At 43.9% G+C, this 12,213-nt stretch overlaps 1 protein-coding gene and 1 pseudogene across 2 annotated transcripts; both read left to right on the forward strand.

The window, feature by feature from the left end:
• Positions 1–2,135: 2,135 nt before the first annotated feature.
• LOC309960226 (transcription initiation factor TFIID subunit 7-like) lies at positions 2,136–3,557 on the forward strand. The gene has a single exon (XM_082836882.1). It carries the CDS (start codon positions 2,271–2,273, stop codon positions 3,318–3,320), a length of 1,050 nt encoding a protein of 349 aa, XP_082693008.1. The 5' UTR covers positions 2,136–2,270; the 3' UTR covers positions 3,321–3,557.
• A 5,009-nt stretch (positions 3,558–8,566) lies between these two features.
• Positions 8,567–9,469, forward strand: LOC309960233 (mitochondrial ornithine transporter 2-like; annotated as a pseudogene). The gene has a single exon. The product of its transcript is annotated as a mitochondrial ornithine transporter 2-like (transcript).
• The last annotated feature ends 2,744 nt before the right edge of the window (positions 9,470–12,213 follow it).

A 12,213-nucleotide genomic window follows, 5' to 3' on the forward strand; every position in this document is an offset into this window, starting at 1 on the left:
AGTGAATTTTCTAAATGTTAATCACATTTTAAGTGAATTCTCTAAAACTTAGATGCAGGTGTTGATATATTAGAGAATAGAAATTGAAATTTTAATGACCTTGATAGTCTACCAAATTGATCCTATTAATAAGTAAATGGAAATGAATAGGAATAAGTGGAAACTGTTACACAGTTAGACTGAAGTACTATAAATACATGTTGAAGAATACTTGCCCACCTAAAGAAGAGGCAAGCAGAAAAGTTATCCAAACAGTAGAGGTGGATTTTTTAAAATTCCAAACTAATTTAAAAATTACTGGCAAATGAGTAGAAGGAAGTAATACTTCCATTATATTCTACTTTAATCAGACTATTCGTCTTTCAGCCAACTGTCCTAAATGAACGTGGGCCTCCAGAAGAACACGACCTTCTCTGTTTACATTTATATCTACGTCAAACACATTAAAAAGAGGAATCACTACTCAGCCATAAAAAGGAACGAAATTGGGTCATCTATAGAGACGTGGATGGATCTAGAGACTCACACAGAGTGAAGTCAGAAAGAGAAAAACAAATATCGTATATTAACGCATATATGTGGAACCTAGAAAAATGGTACAGATGAACCAGTTTGCAGGGCAGAAATTGAGACACAGATGCAGACAACAAACGTATGGACACCAAGTGGGGGAAGTGGCAGGGGAGGGGAGGGCGGGGATGAACTGGGAGATTGGGATTGACATGTATACACTAATATGTATAAAATGGATGACTCATAAGAACTTGCTGTATAAAAAAATAAATAAACTAAAATAAAAACAGAGGAATCACCCTTGTTCCCTCAGGGGGTCTTCAAAACAGAAACAGACCGAGTCACGGGCCCCCTTCAGCCATCTTCATAATCAAACACAGACTAAGAATTATAGTGGGCTGCACGTCCTCACTCCACTGACTTGGGTACTTTAAAATCCACGGTATGGTTAGTTATGAGTTTTTTTTTATCGGCTCCAGATTGAATATAGCCTGTGGAGATGCCGAGATGTTTCCAGAAACAAAAACCACTTTCGCACGGACGCCCTATCTCCGGCAATCACGCGGAGGCCTAGGAGGTATCCGGCCCCACAGAGATCCGGTAAAAGCCTTGGCTTAGTGGAGGCGGGGAGAATCTATGTCCCTTTTATAACCGTTTTCTCTAAGTACCCTTAAACCAACAAATTTTTGTGTGTGTGTGTCGGGGGGGTACGCGTTCTTCTCACTGTTGTGACCTCTCCCGTTGGGGAGCACAGGCTCCGGACGCGAAGACCCAGCAGCCACGGCACGCGGGATCCTCCCCGACTGGGGCACGAACCCTTGACTCCTCCATCTGCAGCCGGACTCCCAACCAATGCGCCAACAGGAAAGTGCTAAACCAACACCTCTTTACGAAACATAGTCTTCATCCCGTTAAGGCCAAGTTCTCGCGAGACTACAAGACACGCCGGAGAGCGTATTCGGGCGTTGCGCCTGCGCGCGCTGGGGCAGCCCGCACTTCCGCCCGAGGCGTGTTGCGGCTCACAGTAGCATCCCGTCCCGTGTGGTGACGTAGCTGTCTTTTTTCGACTAGGTCGGCCGTTAACGGACGGAGGCCCGCTGAGCTGCGGAGTTGCAGAATCTGGCGTTTGGAGCTGCGGTTGTTGGCGAGATTTCGCGTTGCCCGTCCTCCGCCATTTCACCGATAATCAGCGGATCGCTTTGCCAAGTGCCGGGAAGAACAAAGGAATTCGGAAGGAGACGCTCGGCTCCCGGCCACCTTGCTCTGAGTGGCTTCCTTTTCCGCTCGCGCCTGTCCGGAGAAACTGGACTTATAATCGTCAGTGGATTGTAAGTACCCGAGACGAAGAGAGCTCACTGCGCCCCGCTTTTTGCGTATCTTTCTTCCGGGAGAGTTTGTGGATTGGGAGTATCTGCTGAGCCTTACTTTCTGTGCCGAACATCATTCCGTAGGAGCCGCCATTTGCTTTCCCTGCGTTGTCCTGTAGCGGCATCTAGAGGTTGGAACTTGGCATTGCAGCTGATAGATTTAAATGGACCTGCGTAAGGCAATGCGTCAGTAACGACTGGTATTGTTACAGCATATTTAGAAAGACTTGGGGCTTAATTCAGAATAGACGCTTAATTGCTATTCTACCTAGAACTCTTTGTAGTTAAAGACTTCAATTTATAAAGAAGTGGTCTTTCTGTTGAAATAGCTGAAATTTTTCAGTGCAACAAGTGGTTATTAGAGAAAAAGTGAGTCACAAAGAAATAAAGATGAGTAAGAGCAAAGATGATGCTCCTCACGAACTAGAGAGCCAGTTTATCTTACGCCTACCTCTGGAGTATGCCTCTACCGTGAGGCGGGCGGTACAGTCTGGTCATGTCAACCTGAAGGACAGACTGACAATTGAGTTACACCCTGATGGGCGTCATGGAATTGTCAGCGTGGACCAGGTCCCATTGGCGTCAAAATTGGTAGATCTGCCATGTGTTATGGAAAGTTTGAAAACCATTGATAAAAAAACCTTTTACAAGACAGCTGATGTCTCTCAGATGCTTGTCGCCACAGTTGACGGTGATCTCTATCCTCCTGTTGAGGAACCAGTTGCCACTGCTGATCCCAAAGCAAGCAAGAAAAAGGATAAGGACAAAGAGAAAAAGTTTGTATGGAACCATGGAATTACTCTGCCTCTAAAAAATGTCAGAAAGAGAAGGTTCCGTAAGACAGCAAAGAAGAAGTATATTGAGTCTCCAGATGTGGAAAAAGAAGTAAAGCGGTTGCTGAGCACAGATGCTGAAGCTGTCAGTACCCGTTGGGAAATAATTGCTGAAGATGAAACAAAAGAAGCAGAAAACCAAGGCCTTGATATCTCTTCCCCAGGCATGTCTGGCCACAGGCAGGGCCGTGACTCATTAGAACATGATGAGCTTCGGGAGATATTCAATGACCTTAGCAGCAGCAGTGAAGATGAAGATGAGACACAGCATCAAGATGAAGAAGACATAAACATCATTGACACTGAGGAAGATCTGGAAAGGCAGCTACAGGACAAGCTAAATGAGTCAGATGAACACCAGCAAGAAGACGAGGGAACTAATCAGCTGGTTATGGGAATTCAGAAACAGATTGATAACATGAAAGGCAAGCTCCAAGAGACCCAGGACAGGGCAAAGCGACAGGAGGATCTCATCCTGAAAGTGGAAAACCTGGCTCTCAAGAACAGATTTCAGGCTGTGCTGGATGAACTGAAACAAAAGGAAGACCGAGAAAAGGAGCAGCTCAGCTCTTTGCAAGAAGAGCTAGAATCACTCCTAGAGAAGTGAGGAGAGTTTTGATACTTAATTTCATTCCTGACAGTGGTCAGCCTTGAAAGAAAAACTTTGTTTTCATCACCTGGACTAGATAGTAAAACTTTGTAGTAGTTCCCAATTTCCTCCACTGCCTTCTATTGGATTTGTCTTGCAGACAAAGATAACTGTGAATTTCTATCTCATTTGTCTTTTGGAACCACTTTGGTGGGTGTTTGTCCTGTAGTAAGTAGGAATGTATAGACAGATAAATGTAGGGAAGTTGTAGGATTAGTGGGGTGAAGAGTTCAGTTTAGTAATTAATCACAGCTTCACTGCAGGACTTTGCTGCTGTTTCTCTGTTTACCAGAAGCTGCCGTTGCTACTCTGTGATGCCATCTGAGATAAATTAGTAGAGTCTAGTTTGGTGGCAGTGAAGTTTGTTTACATATGTTTTCCCATGCTGTAGCTATTGTCCCAGTTATTCAAAGCAGTTTTCCACGTTTTGCATTGCAAATCATTTCATAAAGTTGTTTTCACAATAAATAAAAGCAAGTAATTTTCACCTTATAATGTGTCTTGCTCTTTTAGGGGTAGTGGGTATCAGATCCTCTTCTGAAGTGGTTTCTTTATGGGGTTTAAGGGACTGACCAATTGGATTCTGTTTTGTAGGAAAAGAAGCAGTTATGTTAGAATTTAAGAAAAAGAGGAACAGCAGAGGCAAAGAAATGGGGAAATGTCATCTTTGCATTATGTTTCCAATCCACCTGCTCCATTTGGAGGTCAGGAGATAAAGAACGTTCCTAAACTATCCTAAATTCTTTTCTTTCAGCCTGGTCTCACCACATTCTCTCACTATTTTCAATCCTGAGCTTATTTACATTTTTTTCAAGGAGTTTAATTACTACTCTTTCTCTTTAATAGTCTATTGGGATAAATACTATTACGCATCTATCATACCAAAGTCTAAGTTACCTGTTGCCCATGTCCTCACTAGGCTGTAAATTCACTGAGATTACGTACTTTGCCTTGTTAGTCACTGTAAACTTACTAAAGAAGAGTAGAGATTAAAATCACAAGTTCAGGAGATGTGGTGCCTGTGTTTGTATCCTATTTCAGTGACCTAGTTGAGATTGATCTTGGGCAAGTAAATTAATCTGTTGGTTTCAGTTTCCTCATCTCTAAAATGGAGGTGATAATATTACCTACCTGGGGGCCCTTGAGTTGTTGGCTATTGAGTTGATACATATAAGGACTTAGAACAATTCCTAGAATAAAAGCAAACTATTATTGCCTATTTACTAGGGTCTGAACGTACAGGGATCAAAAATTTGATTTAAAGCCTGATTGAAATGGTAGAAAAGTGTATAAAGAAACAGCTGCTTTAAATGGGGTTGACTGATTTCAAATTAAAGAATCATTCTAAAAGTTTATAAATTACAGCAGAAACAAAGTTTGCTTCAAATACATCCGCAGCATAAGCAAACTGAGTCAGTTTACTACTGTAGCTTTGGTTTTTATTTGATTCATTTACGGCTTGGTCTTGCATAAATATTAAAACCTCCATAATGAAGAGTAATTATCTGTTATGTAAACTTCAAAAGAGAAAACCTTAAGAAGATTGGGATCCATTTCCCTTCATGTAAATCCAGAGTTACCAAAAAAGACTCACTTTTCTCACAGCTCCCTTGCCTGATGAGTGTGATGTATAGGTGGGCTACGGTTTTCAATATTTCTGAGTTCATGAATGGAAGTTGAATATTTTAAATTAGTGTTTTAAAATATTATAAGAAAAAACTAACTGAAAATTTTAAGCAATGCAGAAATTTTACAAATTCTTAATTTTATTCACTCCCCTATTGCCGGTCACTTAGGTTGTTCCATTTTACATTTGCTATTACACAGAATGCTGCAATAAGCATGTCAGTGTGGTCTCTGTTTTGCATTATTTCTATAGATTAGGTAAATGGGATCTTTATGTTCACATCTAAATGTCATAAAGCCTGACGTTTTGAATTTGTAGATCAAATGTTTGAGACAAAAACTTTGGACAAATTGTGACCAATCATGCCTCTGAAGGACTGTCTTCAACTCTGCTTAAACTTTTATTACCTGGTAAGAATTGTGTGAAAACACAGACTAGGAAGACTGCTCACCACACAGCAGGTATATTGGCCTTCTTTCTGTATTTCAGACGCCCAGCTCTTTCACACTACAGAGCTCTACTTATATTACACTTATATTTCCCTTTTCCTGAAACAGTCTCCAGATAGTCTCATGGCTAGCTTTTTGTTACTCAGCCCTCAGCTCAAACCTTACTTTCTCTGGTAATCCTATCTGGCTACTCCATCTGATTGCTAGGGAACATGTGATGTGGATGTGCATCTTCACTGAAAATTTGGAAGTTCCTTTGCCATTGTTTTCCATGTATGCGTGGGAGTGCATGTGCTCCAAGTCCAGCTGTTTAAATACATTTCATGGAACTTGAGATCTGTGTATTATTTGCACAGCTATGTCTGATAATTCAATGAAATTACAGACGATTTCCCTATTAATGCCCTCATGATCCCTGGCGCTGATTACTAACTTGGTTTCTCCAGAACATATACATATATGAATTTAATGCAAAAGCAGTTGATGACTTATTGTAGTATCCAGCATCTCTTGTGTTTGTAAAAACAGTATGTGCTTCTAAAAAACAAACAATGAACCATAGGTAATTAATGGACAGTTTTAAAAAACCAAAACAGTTTTTAAAAACCCTCAAATGTGAGGGACTTCCCTGGTGGTGCAGTGGTTAATCCACCTGCCAATGCAGGGGACACAGGTTTGAGCCCTGGTCCGGGAAGATACCACATGCTGTGGAGCACCTAAGCCCATGTGCCACAACTACTGAGCCTGTTCTCTAGAGCCCGTGAGCCACAACTACTGAGCCTGCATGCCACAACTACTGAAGCCCGTGCATCTAGAGCCCATGCTCTGCAACAACAGAAACCAGCGCAATGAGAAGCCTGTGCACCGCAACGAAGAATATCCCCCGCCCTCGGCAACTAGAGAAAGCCTGAGCACAGCAACAAAGACCCAATGCAGCCAAAAATAAATAAAATTAATTTTTAAAAAACCAAATGTGATACGAAATTTTAAAAATTTTTAAAATTAAAAAAATTTTTTTCTAGTTTAAAATGGCACATTGTTCTCATGAATCTCTTTTCTCTGTCAGATAGCCTGCTAATATAGTAACCCCCAAGGGCAAGGAAAATAGGAGATGAGACAACAGTGGATGAGAGATGTCAATGTTTTCAGAAGGCCAAAGCAGATGAAGAAACGATAAATTCATAGATCACAGAAAGTTACATGCTAAATGTCTGCAAGGAGGTATACCAAGGAGAAACAAACCCACGCACTTGATATAGACACTGAGGCTCAGTTTTTGCAGGCAGTTTCCAAGGAAGAGGGAAGGTGTGAGGCTAGAAACAGGATTCATTAATAGCTGTGTTCAGGGACTTCGCTGGCAGTCCAGTGGTTAGGACTCTGGGCTTCCACCGCAGGGGCCACAGATTCCATCCCTGGTCTGGGAACTAAGATCCTGCATGCCATGTGGCACAGACAAAAAAATAAGATAATAAGATCTGTGCTCAGAGCTGTTGGATGTCCAGGAGCCCTATCTCACTCAAGCCCGATGACTTTTCCTTCCCCATGCCACAGACAGAAAGTTTATTTTCTGGGTAAATTGAACCAAAGAAGGCACAGATGGAGGCTGGGGGTCCATAGCATTGAACAAGGGAATTGTGTGAAAGTCTGTTTTCTGACTGCAGGATGTCAACCCTCTTCTCCCACTTGGTGTCATTAAATCAGTACCCAAGGTAAACACCCCCCGCACCCCCCCTCCCCCGCAAACACACACAGACACACACACACAGTCAAGACTGGAGGATTATTCTCTGAAGAAACCATATGGTACCAGAGAAAAGAAATCCAGATACATTTGGGCACTCTCCAAAGAAAAGGCCAAGTCACCACTTACTACAATGAAGTCTACCTGTTGACAAACAGTATCCACGCATAATCTGCTTTTAGGTGCCTCACTTTTAAATATTAACTGATACCCAAAGAATCAGACAAGGAAAGCTTTCTAAATGAAAGAATCCTTTTAGCATACTTTCTGCCCCCTCCACCATTTTGTTTTTACCCCCAAAGTAAAATACCGCCTAGGGCTTAAAATGTAAACTTTAAGAGAATTCGTTCCAACGCTGGGATTATAAGCATATGGGAGGAAAAGTGTGTCCTGACAGCGGTACCCTCACTGATGCCCCAAACTGCATCTTGCCTACTAGGCCTGTAGTCAGTTATATCCAGAACTGCTGCTGCATAAAGCTGCATGGCTCCTCAGCAAGAACCCCGAGACTTAGCACGCACAGAGCGCTGGAGCCACACAGGTCTTTTATATCAAGGTTTTTAGCTGTATATAAATGTTTTCCAATGCGATTGTACACGGCCTTGACTTAACCTCTAGAAATAACGAGGGTGTGCGTCCCACCAGCTCACAGGGCTTCAGGCCAGGATCCTCGGCGATGTTACCACGAAAGAGAGGATCTGCCCGCCTCAGGCCTCCCCCGGCGTCGCCCCCAGCGGGCAAAGAGCTACACCTGGAGAGGCGCGGCGGCCGGCGCCTTTGTGGAGCCGCCATTCCTCTCCGGAGACGATTAAGGGTTTTCTGATCCGAAGGAGCCACCGATTGTCAGGTAAACCCCGCAAAGTGTTTGTTCGTTTTCCTATTTTAAACCTTTGTCTTTGTAGATTGACCCTTTGACCCGAGGCGCGATCAAGCACCTCCCATTTTGTTTTGCCGGGAGGTGGGGGTTTCTGGCCGAACAGGAAGGCGAGTCTTCCTCCGCCGCAGCAGCGCCTAGAGTTTCTGGCCGTAATCGCAGGAATTTATCGGACAGCTTTCTACTGCTGTATTGAGATTCATTAGAAGTGTTTCTCTAGTCGGCCCCGGGGCCCGCGGGCGCTGGGACCGCCGGGCGGCGCGGAGCGAGCAGGAGGGCGGCTGACGGGTTTAGGGCCCAGACGCGGCGGCCGCAGGGCGCCAGGAGAGGCGCGCGCGGGCCCGCGGGCCGGGGGTTATTTCAGTGCGTGGGGAGGGCGGCCCGCGGCCTAGTCTGGGGTTAAGCGGCTTCTCCCGCGCCGGAGAGAGCCAAGAGCAGGCGGCTGGACACGGGACGGCCTCCTAAGCTCCAGAGAGTTCCCTTCCTCGGAGACCAGCAGAAGAGTGGGCGAACATGAAATGCAGTCCTGCCATCCAAGCCGCCATCGACCTCACCGCGGGGGCCCTTGGGGGCACAGCATGCGTCCTGACCGGGCAGCCCTTCGACACAATGCAAGTGAAGATGCAGACGTTCCCTGGCCTGTACAAGGGCCTCGTCGACTGTGGCCTGAAGACGTACTCCCAGGTGGGTTTGCGGGGCTTCTACAAAGGGGCCGGCCCCCGCGCTGATGGCCTACGTCGCCGAGAACTCAGTCCTCTTCTTGTGCTACGGCTTCTGCCAACAGTTCGTGAGGAAAGTGGTTGGATTGGACAAGCGGGCGAAGCTGAATGATCTGCAGACTGCGGCCGCTGGTTCCGTCCCCTCTGCGTTTGCCGCGCTGGCCCTGTGCCCCACTGAGCTGGTGAAGTGCCGGCTGCAGACCATGCACGAACTGGAGATGTCAGGGAGGATAGCAAAAAGCCATAATACAGTTTGGTCCGTCGTGAAGAGTATCCTTAGAAAGGATGGCCCCTTGGGCTTCTACCACGGACTCACGAGCACTCTGTTTCAAGTAGTACCAGGCTATTTCTTCTTCGGTGGCTATGAACTTAGTCGATGGTTTTTTGCCTGGGATGGATCAAAAGATGAACTAGGCCCTGTCCCCTTGATGTTAAGCGGTGGAATTGCTGGAATTTGCCTTTGGCTTGTCATATACCCAGTGGATTGTATCAAATCCAGAATTCAGGTTCTTTCCATGCTTGGAAAACAGGCAGGATTTATCAGAACTCTTAAGTGTTGTGAAAAACGAAGGAGTAAGCAGCTTTATATTCTGGTCTGAAAGCTACTTTGATTCGAGCGTTCCCTGCCAATGCGGCACTATTTTTGGCTTATGAATACAGCAGGAAGATGATGATGAGCCAGTTTGAAGCATACTGAAGTGTCTTGGTGAATCTGGATCCAAGTACACGCCTTTGAGGACTATAATTTAACTCAGAGTTTCATGGAGCACTGGACCAGTGTGGTATTATTTTTGACTTCATGGGAACTTTGCTTTTGTCTTCCCTGCTTATATGCTAAATCTTAACCTTTACGGAAGAACCTCTATTTTATATCATATAATTTCTGCCCATAATTGTATTGAAATAGAAAAGTTGCTGCTCTTGTGTTTGGTGAGATAATACAGGGCGAGTGGGTGGCCGTATGTACCTAATCTGAAAAGCTAAACATAGTTGTGTCACCGGGCTTTTGCATAAATCTACACATGTACATGCAGTTTGTTTGCTTATATGTTGTGAGTGAAACACAGTTTGGTTTCCATGTTTAATCTCATGTCACTAGAAAAACCGAGTTAAACATGTTTCAAGATGGTTATAAATGATTACTTAACCCACTCAAGATGTAGAGTCTCTTTAAAAGTCTGCTTAACATGTGCACTATATTAGCCAATTAAAGTTTTTAAAAAGTGTTTGGTGCTTGAAAACGAAAATATCCATCTACATTTTTTCATTTACAATGATTTATTTTATTTTTTATTGAGGTAATCTTGATTTATGGCATTATATTTCTACATCTGTATACCCTACAATGTGCTCACCACCAAAAATTTATTTTTCATCTATCACCATACAGTTGATCCCCTTTATCCACTTTGTCTCCCTCGTTTACCTACCCGCTCTGATAACCACTACTCTGTTGTCTGTAATGACATGTTTGTTTTATTTGGTTTTGGTTTGTTCATTTATTAGGGGTTTTGTTTGTTTATTATAGTTTTTCATATTCCAGATATGAGTGAAATCCTATAGTATTTATCTTTCTCTGTCTGACTTACTTCACTTAGCATAATACCCTCAAAGTCCCTCCATGTTGTCGCAAATGGCAAGATTTCATATTTTTTCTCCTCTAGATTTTTTGTTTAATATTTATTTGGTTGCACCGGGTCTTAGTTGAGGCATGCAGGATCTTTAGTTGCAGCATGCAGAATGTTTTTTTAGTTGTGGCATGCGGGATCTAGTTCCCTGCGCAGGGATCCAACCTGGGCTCCCTGCACTGGGAGCGTGGAGCCTTAGTCACTGGACCACCAGCGTGGTCTCTGTCATCTTAGATTTTTAAGAGGAGAATATACCTGCATACTGATGTGTCTTCCACAGCCTCGAGTTAAAGTTTCAGAGTAGGCATCCTGGATTTTCCCGAGATGTTCTACGCTTAAAATAGTGCTATTCATCTTCAAAGTGGGACCATATTCCACACTCTTAGTTAGGTGTGGCCTAGAGCATTAGGCCTCTGGGAAGTAGCCTGGCCTTTGTCTGTACCAAATTTCCTTCCTCTCTTCTCCCAAAGAGCTTCCCCTCTGCTCTACTTTAGACTGAGGAAGGGGTGAGGGATGGGGCTGTGCTTCTGTGCTTGGATGAAGACCCATGTAGTTGACAACAGTTCTTGGCTTCCAGTCTCGGGTCCTGGCCTGGGTAGGATTCCAGGATGTACAATTGGCCCATTTAGGGGTTGTTGATTCCTTTTGGATCGTTCACTGTCCTCTCTGCCTCCACCAGTCAGAAACCCTTCCAGGGAACAGAGAGTGCCAAAGCCATGAGAACTTTTTGTGCCCTGATGGTGATCAGGTGACGGTACCAGTGGATGAAGTCCTCTCCTCTCAAATAGAACTACACAGAACTTAGTGCTTGCAGTCCACAGTGATTAATGTTAGGGCTGACCCATCCTGAAGTTTACCTGAGGGCTAATAACTCCTTGTCATTTTTTTACAGTGTTGGAAACTTCTAAATTTCGTACTGGCCATCTGTGAGTTTTATTGATGACTGTATATATGATGTGATTTTACAAAGCAATGAAACATAAGAAAAGCAACTTTATTAAACTGTGCCATATGTATGTATATAGGCACTGACAAAAACCAAAAACAGAAAAACATAGTTTGTCTGATCCCCACACTCTTGTGCATGTGTTCTTTGGCCCTATAATGTAAGAGGGTCATTCTTACTAAAGTAAGCCTCATCATTCCATGATGATCCAAGACCAGCAGAGTCTCTCTCATTAAGAAGTGTTCTTAAGCAGCCTGTAAAGCTGAAAAGAGGCAGGCTCCCAGTGTTAATGATCGCACGTGGCATGTGTGTCAATCACTGCTGGTGGAATGTACACCTGGTATGGAATCCCCAGTTTCCTTCAGCTTTTTTCTATCTGTGAAACCTCTGAGGTAAGTCTAGCCATATTGCCAGAGGCAAGAGGGTCAGGGTGATGGATGTTGACAAATGGGGGCTGGGGCAGACATTTGGGGAGGGGATGCTCAGTGTCATGCCTGGTGTGCTCCAGAGCGGTGGCTGGTCTTCCATTTGCTTTTTCTTTAAAAGAAAACCATTTTTCTACTTTACTTCTAAGTTATTTATACATTTAAGTTATATATTACGTACGTAAGTGGTCAGTAGCTACTTAATGGGGCTTCATTCAAGCAGGTCTGGATTAAAGTAGAAAAGAGAACAGGAATGGCTTCTGCAGGAAGTGGACCTTTCAAAGTCCGAAGGCCCCCTGCTCAGTACCCATGAGCTTGTCTCAATTAGCCCTATAGTCAACGGACCTTTTCACATGTTGTCCATTAAAGGTTTACCTAAATATCTTCAATAGAAATCATTTGAGGCAAGCAAGAGTGGGAGTAAGGAATTGAAACCTAAGTC

This window comes from Leucopleurus acutus, assembly GCF_964270905.1.
Source record: "Leucopleurus acutus genome assembly, chromosome: 3".
NCBI classification, from domain to species: Eukaryota; Metazoa; Chordata; class Mammalia; order Artiodactyla; family Delphinidae; genus Leucopleurus; species Leucopleurus acutus.

Bases quoted from the DNA above. Each gene is read 5' to 3' on its own strand.
- LOC309960226 (XM_082836882.1), top strand. From the start codon at position 2,271: ATGAGTAAGAGCAAAGATGATGCTCCTCACGAACTAGAGAGCCAGTTT.